The sequence below is a fragment of the Oxyura jamaicensis genome, chromosome 5 (assembly GCF_011077185.1).
Source record: "Oxyura jamaicensis isolate SHBP4307 breed ruddy duck chromosome 5, BPBGC_Ojam_1.0, whole genome shotgun sequence".
NCBI lineage: Eukaryota > Metazoa > Chordata > Aves > Anseriformes > Anatidae > Oxyura > Oxyura jamaicensis.
The window spans coordinates 25675109-25688538 of record NC_048897.1 but is presented as its reverse complement, the minus strand read 5'-3'; the positions used below and the strand labels follow the sequence as shown (position 1 = coordinate 25688538).

Sequence of the window (13430 nt, the reverse complement as noted above, 5' to 3'; positions counted from 1 at the left end):
ATTGCCGCCACTGTCTTTCAAAGTCATGCAAAATGAACCACGCCTGTGCCTCCTCCTCCTTCCAAACACATCCAAGGATTAGATCTGCAGAACACTACAGCTTCACCAACAATACCAGTGATTTTTATAAAAGCTGTCCATTTTATTGTACCAGCCACACTTTCTCTCCCAGTTGTTTTAATCCAGTTTTTATTAAAAATAATAATTTTGCATTTCCCATAATATAGGAGGAATGTTACCAGAAATCCCCAATGAAACCCATCAGTTCTTCAAAACAGTCAGAAAGCACCTAATAAGGCATGAAATGACCAACATGTAGGCTACACTGAAGAAAACAGTCAAAAGGTGAAGAACTGGATCCACTTATGAGATGTCAGCCTGGCATTAGTATTGCTGGACAGTGCCATTACACTGTTTCTGATCTACTTCATTATGAAACACTGAATTTCACATCATATTCTCTCTTTAAATTATACTACTGAACTCATTTAAAGTTAGCGTACACTCTTAATTAAGCATAGATTAGTTACTGTAAGGATAGACATAGGATTCCTGCTAATTCACTTAAAATACTTGCATACAACAACTTGCTAGGGGAAGAATTTTACAGATTTCAGGTTTTGAAGATTTTTTAATCAATCAATTTTACTGAAATTCTTGGCCCCTGCAGGTAAATTGTCTCCTTCCTTTCACCTGAAGGCATCAGTAGCAGAAGTGAAGTCAGCATTAAGAGGACAAAGTCTCTCCTGAAAGTCCTGTGGTCCAAAACAGTCTCTCTTCTTACCAATTATTACTTCCCCTTCTATCAGTTCTCTGAAGAACACTGACAGCTCTGGCGCTTGGTATGTCAACAGAACTAAGGACTGTGTTTCTTTGGGTGCACACAGTTTTCACTTAGTACTTTTGTGTCCTTTGTATGTTAATCATACATGTACCCACAACACCTCCCACTCATCTGAAAAGCCTGAGATCACTGCAAAAATAACTTTCCAAAGCTTCAGTCTGTAGTATATGGCAGTTGCTGACATGGCAATCCCAACCTGCCCTCTTTCATTGCTCTGTTTTGGGATTCACTTCTCACACACCTGAAAAAGATCATTTCTCCAGAGACTGTTGGTTTCCCATAGCAGTCAGTTCCATTTTATCAATAAGCAATAAAATTACTTTGTCTGTGGTTTACGCTGAGACATTGCATTAACTCAATATCCCTTTACAAAGAGGCTAGACTCAATGAAGTTGTCAGGTGATGTCAGATTGTCTTGAAGATGAGAAACCTAAGAGCACATACCATACAGAAGATAAATATCCTCAGAAAAAGTTGTAAAAAAGGGCATCAAATTAAAGACACCAAATAGCCTTGCTTGTGAGCATAGTACTTCTTTGCTATTCCCCTTATCCACAGTCCATCACTGCTGACAGTATGATTTCCACAAGGGGCAGCGACCCCTTCAGTCATCACTGCAATGAATACAGGGCACAAAGTGAACATCAGTACAGTTTGTGCATGAGGACAACAAATAGTGCATGTGCAGGGCTGGGGGTTATTGAAGAGGGAGGGATGGATGAACCATACAGAGACACAACTATTTTCAAGAGTACTACAAGCACCTGACTGGTCATTGCAACAAATCCAGCCTGTTCTCTTTTTACTGCCTAACCTGGTCATCTTAAAGCATTAAGAGCCCCTGATTTCACCTGGGTTCTTGCACTTGCCAGCACAAACACAACCATTGAAGTCACCACTTAAAAATATCCTGGTTGTGTTTACCAGAGCACAGCAAGAGAATTTCTGTTTTGACTCACACAGGTTTACACACCTTGCTGACTGGACACATTAGATATCATATATCAAATAAGGAACTTAACAGACAAGATAACTGAGGGGAGTAATAATAATAAAAAAGGCTGGAAAAATTAATTGCATTTCAGAAGCACTATGGAATAAGTTAAGCAATCATACTGATCAAGTATTTGACTTGGCACTTAAGAACAGCTGTATTTTTCTTTTTGGCCCAGGACTCTCATTTCTGGCCACAAAATATTTAAGTTTAAACATATGTTCAGCTACGGATCTTGAGAAAAATACCTTGGGAAAATGTAAACTGAAACAAAAGACCATGTTTCTCGTTCGGAAATGAAAACCCAACATAAATCACGACTGTACCCATTTAAGCATTTAAGTCAAATTAATATTTACCCATGAGCCGGATCCAAAGCTATTGCCCTGGGCTGATCAAGGTCTTGCCAGAAGAGGACTTTTCTAGATGTTCCATTGAGATTAGCTACTTCTATCCTATTGGTTTCTGAGTCTGTCCAGTAAAGTTTTTTCCCAATCCAATCACATGCCAGGCCATCCGGGGAAACCAGACCAGAAATGATGACATTCTGCACCACATTCCCAGTTTGGTTAATGTAGGTTTGCTTGATGGCTTCTTCACTCACATCTGTCCAGAAAACGATGCCTTGCGAATACTGGAAGTCAACCGCAGCAGCATCCTCTAAACCACTGACCACCACAGTGGACTCCAGCTTCGTGCCTCCAGCATCCACAAGTCGAACGTCCCGACGGTTGGCAAAAAGCAGGAAGGGAGATGCTACAGAAGAAAAAAACAAAAATGTATTAGCATTAGCAGCATCTACAGATGTTCAAGTGCTGAGTATGACTACAGCAGAGGAAGATGTATTTTCCCAGATCACCAGAGCAGGCAGTACAGCAAAAGGAACACAGAAATTTCATGTGAGAGAAAAAATGCACGCTGCCTGTAACTTATTGCCCCTATTTGTCAGACAAAGGAGTAAAAGAAAAGACAGAGGGACAACTGGGCCCAATTCCTTATCTACAATAGGGCCCTTCACACAGCTGAAGGGTTTGGACTGAGGCCCTTCAGTAGTTTAGTCCAAACTCACCTAGAACTCATTCTTACATATTAGCAAGTAGGTTGAGGTAAAAGATCATTCAACTGAGACTAACATAGACAAGATGCCAATATTAACACAGGAAATACCTTGCCAGTTCAGAAAAACAAACAAAAAGCTCTTTGTGATTGTACTCACACCCTCCAGTGTAATCGTGAATACTCCAACCCAAATGCACAGGTACCTTCAGTCAACCCATAAACCCAGGTTTAGGACAAATTCTAAAAAGCCAGGTTACAAAACTCCAGGAAAGGGAAAGCGTAAGTGTCCTCTGAAGGACCCACTCCAGATGAGACAAAGGCATGATTCAGCCCCACTGCTCCTTCCAGAAGAGGACGTTAAGTAGACATATTGCAGAACATGCTTTCCCAACCATGCCCATCAGACTGATGGCCAAATTAACTACTTCATCTCTCCCCTAAAAAAACAGTCTTTCTTCTTCATCCAGCAGTAAACTAGAAAATTGTTTATCTTCAGATATGGCTCAGGAGACAGCAACCAAGTACAATGGTGTTACCATACCTGTCACGGCTGCAAACACTACTGGCAGGTTAGGAGAACACCAATATTCCAGATAAAGTCATTCACTGCTGGAAGTAATGGAGCTCCCTCAGCTTCTCCTCAGACTGAGGAATTCTGGTAGTGATCTTTTGTCATCAAAGGAAGAACTATTTTAATTTACCCCTACCGTTGGCCACCTTGAAACCCAGTATTCGCCCCATCCCTTCTTCCAGTTCTTCTATCTCAAACAACAGCTGGCAGATGTCTATGCTAGTCAACTGTTGACTTCTAGCTTCATCATTTCATTTGATGCTTTTGCTTCCAACACACAACCAGAAGAGGTCCATAAACTTGCCACTCATCTCAAGGAACAACACAGAGAGCAGAGCAGCAATGACAGATATGTTATTTTGTCTATTACTTCAAGCCTGTGATATAAATACCTCCAGTTTCAAATTCACATTACTGTACATAATATATGAAAGTTAGCTCTTGATATTGTCTTTCAGACTCAGTTCCTCTGATCCTTTGAAAAGATGACAGTTTATACAAGCTCTGAGTTGCAGGTCTGCTATGCTGGCAGCCTGATCCCATGCTATTGCTTTGCTCCTGACCTCTGGCTCCAACTACATGCACCCTGGAGAGCACCTGGAACTGCACGGGCCAAAGCAAAGTATGTCCAGGACAATGCTTTATGTATTTATCTGCAGGCCAAGGGCTCAGTTGGAGTCTACGACTCAACTTCAGATGAAATTAAATACATGCTTAAAAACTCGGCCTTTTTATTAACATTCTGCGCTGCCTTTTTTCCCAAAGTCAAGAAAGAGATGGCTTTATTTTTCTTTTTAGAGGAAGCCTATACTGATGAAAGTAATAAGGACAATTTAATTCAGCTGCAGGTTTTGGGGAGGATCTCGAACGGCACAGAGACAGACAATTGTTATCGTGAATGCTTCACTGAAAAGCATTTTTCTTCTACAACATTTATAACTCAGAAAAGTTTATACAGCTTGAAGAGAATTATTTATTAAGAAATGAAGTCCCAGTATCACTTCCATCTCATTTCCTAACTTGCCACGTCCTCCCCTGTCATCTTTAAAAGCACTAGCAATATCACGAAAGCCCAACAGGTTAGTTATTGAAAACAGAAGAAAAAACATCTAGAATGCAAAGTGCTTGTTTTCTTTTCTGCAACTCATTGTTTCCCCATAACTATGTCTATTTTAAGTGGCACTGTACCAAACCATCTGAACACTTGGAAAGTTTGATGATAGCGGGCTCTGTTTAAGTCACAAGTTCTTTGGAACAGGATTTTTCAGTTATGTATATTGCTTCACCAAACCTGTCCCATATCCAACCTAAGATGAAAGCCATAAAAGGTCTATGTACAACATTAAATGTATATATATAGTCCCCAAAATGTTTTAACGAATATGAATAGACAGATTTTCAAATAGACATTTCCACGCTGAAGCCATCATTAATACTGCTACAAAGGAAAAAGGAGCCTGAAATATCAACTCCGATCAACATCAGAGGAACTCAACAGCTTCTTAACTGAAGATCAGACATGAACAATGTCTAATCCAATCAGTATCAATATTATCCCAGTTCCCCATCCTTTTCAAGAGATTTCTTCCCCACTGATGCACACAGTAGGGCAACAGCATACAGATAACGCATTAACCACTGTGTTCACTGTCACTTCTGTGCTTCAGAGTTGTCCTGATTGAAGTACAGCTGTGTTGTTTTCGCTACGAACACCGAGCAGGGAAATCATACTGCCCTGCTTGCAGTTGTGTTAAAATTTTACTGTATTTGTACATAGATGTACACAGATGGCAGATCTCTGATTTTAAAAATCATATTCACTTCTCTGCTCCTCCCCACTAGCGTGTTTTATGCAGACCATGCTCTATAAAAATCACTGCAGAGCACTTTTAGAGCACTGCTGGCATGGAGAGGAAAGGGGAAAAAAACAGGAATCAAAACAACAAGCTGGTTCTCACCACTGATTCTTGCTCGGAATGTTGCTGAAGAAACACAGGCTCTACCAACTTTGCAAATAACACAGAAGTCAGAAGAGAAATTCCATGGCCTGACACTTAACACATTAGGTCCATACTATTAACGCTGTGGCAAGGTTAGTTCTGGCAACTCTGAAGCTTTTCAAGTAAATACAAACTCTATGGTGTCCAAAGAAAAGTTCACAAAATTTTGCAAACTTCCAACTTTCCCAGTGAGTAAAAAGTAAATCTGAAAGGGACACTCAGGAAAGCAGATGCTTGTCTAGAAGGACAGGTAAAACAGCAACCTTTATACATAGCATTAGACTTTCAAAGCTAAGAGATGCACTCCTCTTGGTAGCCAAACATACCTGCCTTTTCAGACTTGGACCTGATCAAAGAAAAATCAGTTCACACTTGTGAACAACTCACTGAATTGTAAAGTGGACAAAATTGTAAAGTGGACAATCCAGGGGTGTCTGTGGCATGAAGGGGAAAGGCCACCAGTCAGCAGTCCGTTAACATGACCTATGGCAATGCTGCTGTAGTCATTTGCAACTTACAAAGGTGGGCTTTAAGACATATGGGAGAGGGAGAAAAAATTGCCTCATACCTCAGCTCAGGCTTCTAATATGCTGGCAACTGCTTCACGGCATTTAGTTTCATAGAATTACTGAATTCAACAGTTCAGCAATTCAAACAATACATTCAGCCTCTATGTGATTATAACCATTTATTTTTTTTAAAGGCATTAGAATGAGAAAACACAGAAAGCTCAGAAAGAAACAAAACAAATGCGATTGACCAAAACAAAAAACCAACTTGATTTTCTGTGCCATCATCAAAACGACGAGAGATTCAGTATCATCCCATCAACACATAGTACTAATTTGTTTATTTTTAATCCAAGCTGTATGTAGAATGGAAGGTTCATTTCCAAAAATGTGAAGATCAATCTCCTTACAAACCATCCAAGTCTTACTAATACACTCAAATCCTGAGCTGGGCTTGAAGCTTCCAAGAACAGTTCATCTTTGGTGCATTTAAGTCTACTGCACAGCTCTTAAAAAGGCAAACTGGAAACACGGTTAATAACAATTTCTGCTCTTACCATTATCTGCTCCATCTTCACGCCATAAACTCGGTCATGTTTTATTATCTCAAACAACCAATGTGTTCCTACAGAAATCCGAGTGAAAGCAATTAATCTGTAAACACAGTCATTGTGGGCTATATTCGAAATCCATCTGTGGTCAAGCTCATTTTACATCCTACTGCAAACTCTTCTGAAACCTCTGACCCTTTTTACTAAGACGGGCTAGAGGTGAGGGCACATGAAGCAGACCCAAAAAACCAGCAGCAATTTTGATTACTGCTTACCTTCAGATGAGCTTATCTGTTAGACAACGAGATGCAACATCCCTGCTTGAGAAGTTATTTCATGGGTAACAAGTTAAAAGACACTCAAAGAAACACTTGGTTCTATGTTCTGTTTTGATCAGCAACACTCCTGACAACTGCAAAATGCTGGAAAAGGGAAACCAGCTTCTATTTTGAAAAGAGTAAAGAATAAACACTAAGAGGATGAATGATGAATGTGGAGGACAAACTGTTTATATGCAGCCTATTACCACCCAATTGAAAGGACAACATTTTAATGTAGCTACTAAAAAAAAGTTGTATTTTCTTCAGTAAAATTAGAACAGTTCATATTTTTCCATAATAGGCAACATTTACAACCTCTGTACATAGTTGCAGATCACAATCCCTTGACAAAAAAAAAAAAAGAAAAAAAAACATGAAATCCCACAAAGTAACAAATGAACTCTAAACAGGTAAAAACCACTGCAGTTTAGGTACAGACCTGTAGTAGTTCTGCAACCTAATCTGGATTATGCAGTGCCTGAAGAACATTTTATTCTAGAAAGATACTATATTTTTAAAACACCATTTTTTCAGTGTTTTTTTTTGCTTATTGGAAAACATACCCTTGAGTTTATGAGGGAGCTATCTACACAGAAGCTTATTGCACGAGAGTGTGAAAATACAGCTTCTCATCTGTTAACTAGAGTAAACAATCCTGATCAGCCTGCTTGGGTTCGGTTTCCAGCTTTGCTCTAGATCTTCTGAATGCTCTTGGGCACATCTTCTGTTGATGCCATCATGTTGATGCTGTAACCAACTGCCTTCTAGCAGAACAGGCCAGTATGTGCCTCCTGTTCCCCAACCTGCTTCTGAATTCAGTCATTAGCATTCATTTGGGGTTTAACTTCACCAGTCCCAGTTACAGCACTTAAAGCTTACGAAGCGCTCCGCTAGCCCCAACAGAAGTAGTGTGGGACAAACGACTGCCAACTGCACTTAGATGACTACGTCATCTTCAGAAACAGGCTTTGCACTTGTTTCAGCAGTAGCTCTGCACAAGTCAGACACTGCTCAACTCATGGACATATTAAGACCAAGATGACATCAAGTAGATGACATTAGGAGAGCATGTTACCAGTTGGTGGTCAGTTGTAAAGCTGTAGTAGCCCTACTAAAATGAGCTGAGCTATCAGGTTTTAGGCAGTGATATTTATATTACTGGCTCACAGTTGTTTACGTGCCTACAGTTTGTCTGCATCCCCTGAAAGCTGAAGGCGTGACACCACTGGACGTATGCATGATTCTTACTCCCGAAAGCAGTGGAAGAGCAGAAGACACACAAACCCTATGTATAGACCAGGAAAAAAGCCTTACTTAACAAACCTTAACACAGCTAACTAGGCTAAAGGTCACAGAAAGGTTTGGCTGCACTTTTAACAGACACGACCAAGGATCACAGGAGCCTGGTTCACAACACAGAATGAAGATCTCATTTTAATAAGCACACAACCTAAACCAGCTATCCAAAGTAACAGTACGTGCAACAGCTGAAATTTTAAATATTATAGCAATTCTTAACAGGACAAATGCATCGGAGACCTCTGTGGTTAAGCTGTCTGTGCTGCTGGACAGAGAGAATAGCATCTAATTCTTGCAGCAGTCCATGTCCCAAACCACAAAAACACTCATTACCATGGAACAAAAACAACCCCCACACCCGATGCCACAGGCACACAAGATGGTAAAAACAAACATGTCAAAACTTTTGCACCCAAGTTTGTTACAGTCTTATGCAAACTCTAAGGCAGGATATGGGGCCAGCATGCACTAGCTTTCTGTGCTCAAAAATAGCTGCTGCACAGGAACAGCCCGGGTACCTGTGGTCCCACCAGCCCGAAATTCAACAGAAAAACCAGATCAACAGCACAGAGCGATCCCTTTCCTCATTCAGCTCTAACACTTTCGGAACACGAGGAGACTAGACCTTTGATACGAAGCATAAGGCTGCTTTTAAACATCCAGAGAAGGGAGTTCTTCCACATGCTGTCACCCTTTTGGGTGTTAGCCCTGTTTTTCACGGCTTAGCTCAGGGGGTGAGCCAGCAGCTGGTGGCAGCAGGAAGCTCACATGCCAGAACACACAGATGCTACAAGAGCCATAAAGACCCAGGAAAGAAGGTAAAAAGGAAAGAGATCCAGGCGTGGAAGAGAAAGCATGGGAATCAAGAGTTTTGCCAGACCCGTTTCCAAAAATCAAGCACAACTAAAAATAAAATTCTGACAACTCACTGTGCAAGAAGACAATGGCACGCACAGATCCCACAAACACAAGTTTATTTTCCTCTTTTAACACAACTGTTATATATTCAGCAGGAAAAAATCTTTCTTAAAAACCCTAAGCTCTGCATTCTGGACCCCAGTCCTTTTTACTGGCAGCTGCTGCTGCAGAGAATCTGAAATCCATTGATCACCAACTTCAAAAAGAGAGATTAAATGTTGATCTTGTACTAACTGCACATATCCAGCCTGAGTTTAAACTTGCCAGATACAGTCCTCCGAAGAATAGAAGGCTATGACTTTCATCCTCAAAACCCATTATTCTAGATAAGGTAAATTCCCAGTGTAATTACTGAATTAAAGAATATTCTTGCTGCAACCCAGAGGTAGGTGGTAGCAGTTCATGGACCTGACTCAAACCAGGGTTCCCCACTTCTCCCACATACACCACCTCCGTGAGCTTGGGCAGGTCCTTCAGCAGCCTATTCTTCCCTCCATTTGTAATAAATTAATCAATCAGGCAGTGAGCATAGGGGTTGAGGAGCTGTAAAGACACAGCTATTTGGTGATGGCTGGCTTAAAGTCCCACCTCTGAGAGGAAAGTTGTTCCTTCTCCCACATTCCACCCCGTTCCTCTAACTCTCCACTCCATTTGCACCCACTCCACACCATCTAACTCTCCAAATCCATTTGATGGCAATTTCCCCCTCCAAAATGTGAAATTAAGCGTTCTGGTTATCATGGAAGGAGGATTCATTTGCAATTTATCTAATTTTGGGTGGAATTGAGGTCTGAAATTCAGCGGAAACCGAGGTGTTATTTTAAACCACTAAGAATATCCCACATTTATGCCCAGAGCGTGTTAGGCAATTTTTGTAAATTTTACTCTTTAAAAACCTATACTTTAAATTGTTTACATGGTTACACTAGGCATAAATCAGTGCAAAGTAATCCTATCCGCACTCGTATCCCAAAATACAAACCTATTTGGTGCCAGTTTTATTTATACATGCTAAGTATTATACTGAGTATCATTGCTAAGTCTTAGAAGACAACCAGGAGCTCAGTCATCTATTTGCCATCAGGCTAGAATAAGAGAGGCTGCTCAGTCACCAATGTACCTACAAGAAGCAAAGCAGCTTCAGTTACATGTATGTTGGAAGGAGGGTTTGTGTAAATTAGCTGTAAGTTTAAAGAACATCTAGTTTAGCAGCAGCAAGTTGGAAAGGGTCAACAGCAAAGCCTAACAAATAAAAAGTTGTAACTGGGTTCAGAAAACACATTAAGTGAAAGAATTAAACCATTTGTTCTCCTTGTTTAGGAGGTGTGCTAAGGTGGTCAAACAGGTGGGAGTAAAATAACAGTCCGGCCAGTAAAAGCTTTTACAAGAGGATCAAGATCATTTATTCTCAGACCCTGGAGAAAAGGCACACTGCAGAAATTAGATCTGGGCCTTTTTTGTCCATGTGGATGAGGTACAGAGCAACACATGCACCGAAGACACTGGAACATGATACAGAAACTGTAGAATTCACTGCAAAAGGTGATTTTAAAAAGCAGTTGGATAGCCATCGCCCTGAAGTTTTTTGTTCAATTAAATCTTACCCCAGCAAAGGAGTTTCATTTGTGTCTCAAAATGCAAGACATACAATAAGCACGGCCACCAAAAACCACACACCTCTCCCAGAAACATCATTGTCACGACCCTGTCAGCCTCCCAGAGCAGATGTATCTAGTACCTTTCATTGAATACTAATGTTCAAATACGATAAAATATTACGATAAACTGCTATTTAGCTTTTAAATAGCATAAGCACGTTTATTTTTTAAGATCTTGTTGTATTTCGTAGGATTCTTCCCCCCCAGTAATAACAGTGTCCGAGGAAGAAGAGATTCAGTTCAGATTTTGTTTGGCAGCCTATCGTTTGTCCCTACTAACATTATTATTCACAATAAAATGTTATATTCAATTTTGTCTCAACTGGCCTGAATTGGTTTATAGCACCTGGATGAAAGATGTGAAAGGGTTTCTCTGAAGAAATCCAGGAAAGCTGCCTTTTAATTTTATTTTTTTCTTCCTTATTCATAGCTTAGCATTTGTTGGGATTCTCTGGGATGGCACTAAAACGTTTCAAAACTCCCCAACAGCACGCTCTGAACTTACTTGTTTTGTCTTGCTTCTAATTACATTGCCTACTCCAAGTAAAAACCTTTGTGTACCAGAACAGGCAAACGACTGGATTCAGCATGCATAACCTAGCACACTTCCATCTCTGCAGAGGCTGGAAACAAGCTCTCCATGCGTCTTTCAGACCACTTTCCTACAGACATATTTTTAAGGAGGGTTCCTCAAACTTTTCTTTCTTTTCCCACAGACCACCCATTAAGCATGCCACATGAACTCCCCTCCTGGTGCACAAGGCAATAGCTCTCAGACTGTCCTTAATATCCCTGCAGCAAATACTGAAATTGGTTACATGGAACAGCATATTTCATCATCTCTTAACACAGTTCAGCAGCTGGGAAGGAGGACAGCCAAGCCCATGTGAGCAGCCAACACGGCCCGGACCACCAAGCAGCACGCAGAACGTGTTTAGAGATGTGCTGGATAACGGAACAAAAACCAGAGTATCAGCAGAGATTTGGGGACACGCATATGAAGTTGCTCAGATACTCATTAGATAAGACTCACAACCACTTTAACCATTTTATTTAGAGGAGAACACAATTCACTGGAGTACAGAGCAATTTTCCTCTGCTCTGTTTTGTTAAATAGAGGAAATTTCTAAACATTATTGCAAAACTCCCGGCTCTTGGCAATCGCGCTCTGTGTAATGCAGAGCTGGTGCTCAGCCAAACAGTTGTGAGGACTGCAGTCTCATGCAATCCTGACTAGCTAATGCTTAACAGATCATCTCTCTGCAGTCTGAACCTCCACCCCTTCCTGACCTCAGATTCTCCATCTGAGCATTTTACAGAGGTTAAAACATCCATAGGATTTTCCAGTTTCAACATACCAAAAGCAAAAGTATGCTGTTCACAACAGTTTGTCAGTTCTTCCGAGGATCCTGCTGCAATTTGTGATTTAAGCACAGTACTTCTGAAGTAATCATTATTTAAGCTCTTTGTGATAGGGTAATAGGACTTCAATAACCACAATGCACGTGACAGCTTAAATGCAAATATGTTGTCTATTTGGGATTAGGACATTTTTCCTCCAAATGAGAACCAACAGCAAGCTTTGAAAATTGCTATGCATTTTGAAAAGTTGAGCATGCTCGGCTCAAAAGTCCACTTCTTGGGTTGGTGATGGTTAGAGATTTGGATTTGTACGGAATTCAAAGGGAGTTTAAACAGAATTGCCATCAAATTTCAGTGACGAAGGCCAAAGCTCCCTGGCTCCCACTCTAAATGCAGACAGTGAATTCCAGACCTCCGTCAAGGAAGCTGAAAAACCTTTCCTAGTCTTCATGAACAACTGGACAACAGTAACTCACAGGTCTGATCAATCAGTTAGGATAACAATAGCTGTCTGGAAGAATGTTTGACACCCTGAAAAATAATGATCGAACTGCTTTAGCTTAAAAACCAACATTCATCTGACTGCAACCTATCATTAAAAAAATACCTCTCAAGTCCCTCTGCTGCAGTTTACCTAAATCATCATGGACATGTTGCATTTGGGTTGGTTTGTTTGTTTTACTACCGAGCAGCAATTTTGTTTTAAGCTGCTCTGAGGCTGACTCCCTTCCAGTTTTGCCCTGCAGTTTCTCAGTCTTCAAGGGATCGTAGTATCCAGACCCCGAGGTCTCGTGCTCCCAAAGGCATGCTCACAGAATTACTTGCACGCTGGAGGAATCGACAACAGCTTCAAGGGCAAAGCAGCAAACTCCGGGCAGCCCTGGTTTGTAAAAGCAATGGTTTGCTTGAGTCTGCCATCGCGTCCAAAGGAAAGAATTGGACAGGAGAAGGAAACCCATCGCAGATGCAAGGGCTATCCACTGACCCCCACCACAGCCAGCTGCAGCTAGCCTCCAAATCCTCTCTATGTTAAATTAAGAACAGTGTGACACAATGAGGGCTGTCACAGGCCTCCCGCACCAGCTGCTGTCTCAAAATGCAAGGAGCGAACCGCTCCAGAGACAACACAGAGCACTGCACCGGCATCTTGCTTCCTTCAGCTGTACCAAACCATGGTCCCTGCTACGCCTAGTTGCTGATGCCAAGTGCATTTGCTTCAGGGCCAGGTCTGTGGCCCTTCAATGTGAATCCATTTGCATCTCTACTGCAGCAGCACTGAGGGCGTTTCTTAAAAACCTGCTGCAACAGTAAAACATTTTTCCATTTGCTGCATTTTTCCATTTGT

At 41.1% G+C, this 13430-nt stretch overlaps 1 protein-coding gene across 2 annotated transcripts in view; it reads right to left on the bottom strand.

The window, feature by feature from the left end:
- The window catches only part of LRP5 (LDL receptor related protein 5), a 147994-nt gene that overhangs the window by 110575 nt on the left and 23989 nt on the right, over window positions 1-13430 (bottom strand). For both annotated transcript variants that reach the window (XM_035327505.1, XM_035327507.1), the window contains exon 2: window positions 2198-2594. In XM_035327505.1, coding sequence (XP_035183396.1) covers window positions 2198-2594 — 397 coding nt within the window. The remainder of the gene's footprint in view (window positions 1-2197; window positions 2595-13430) is intronic.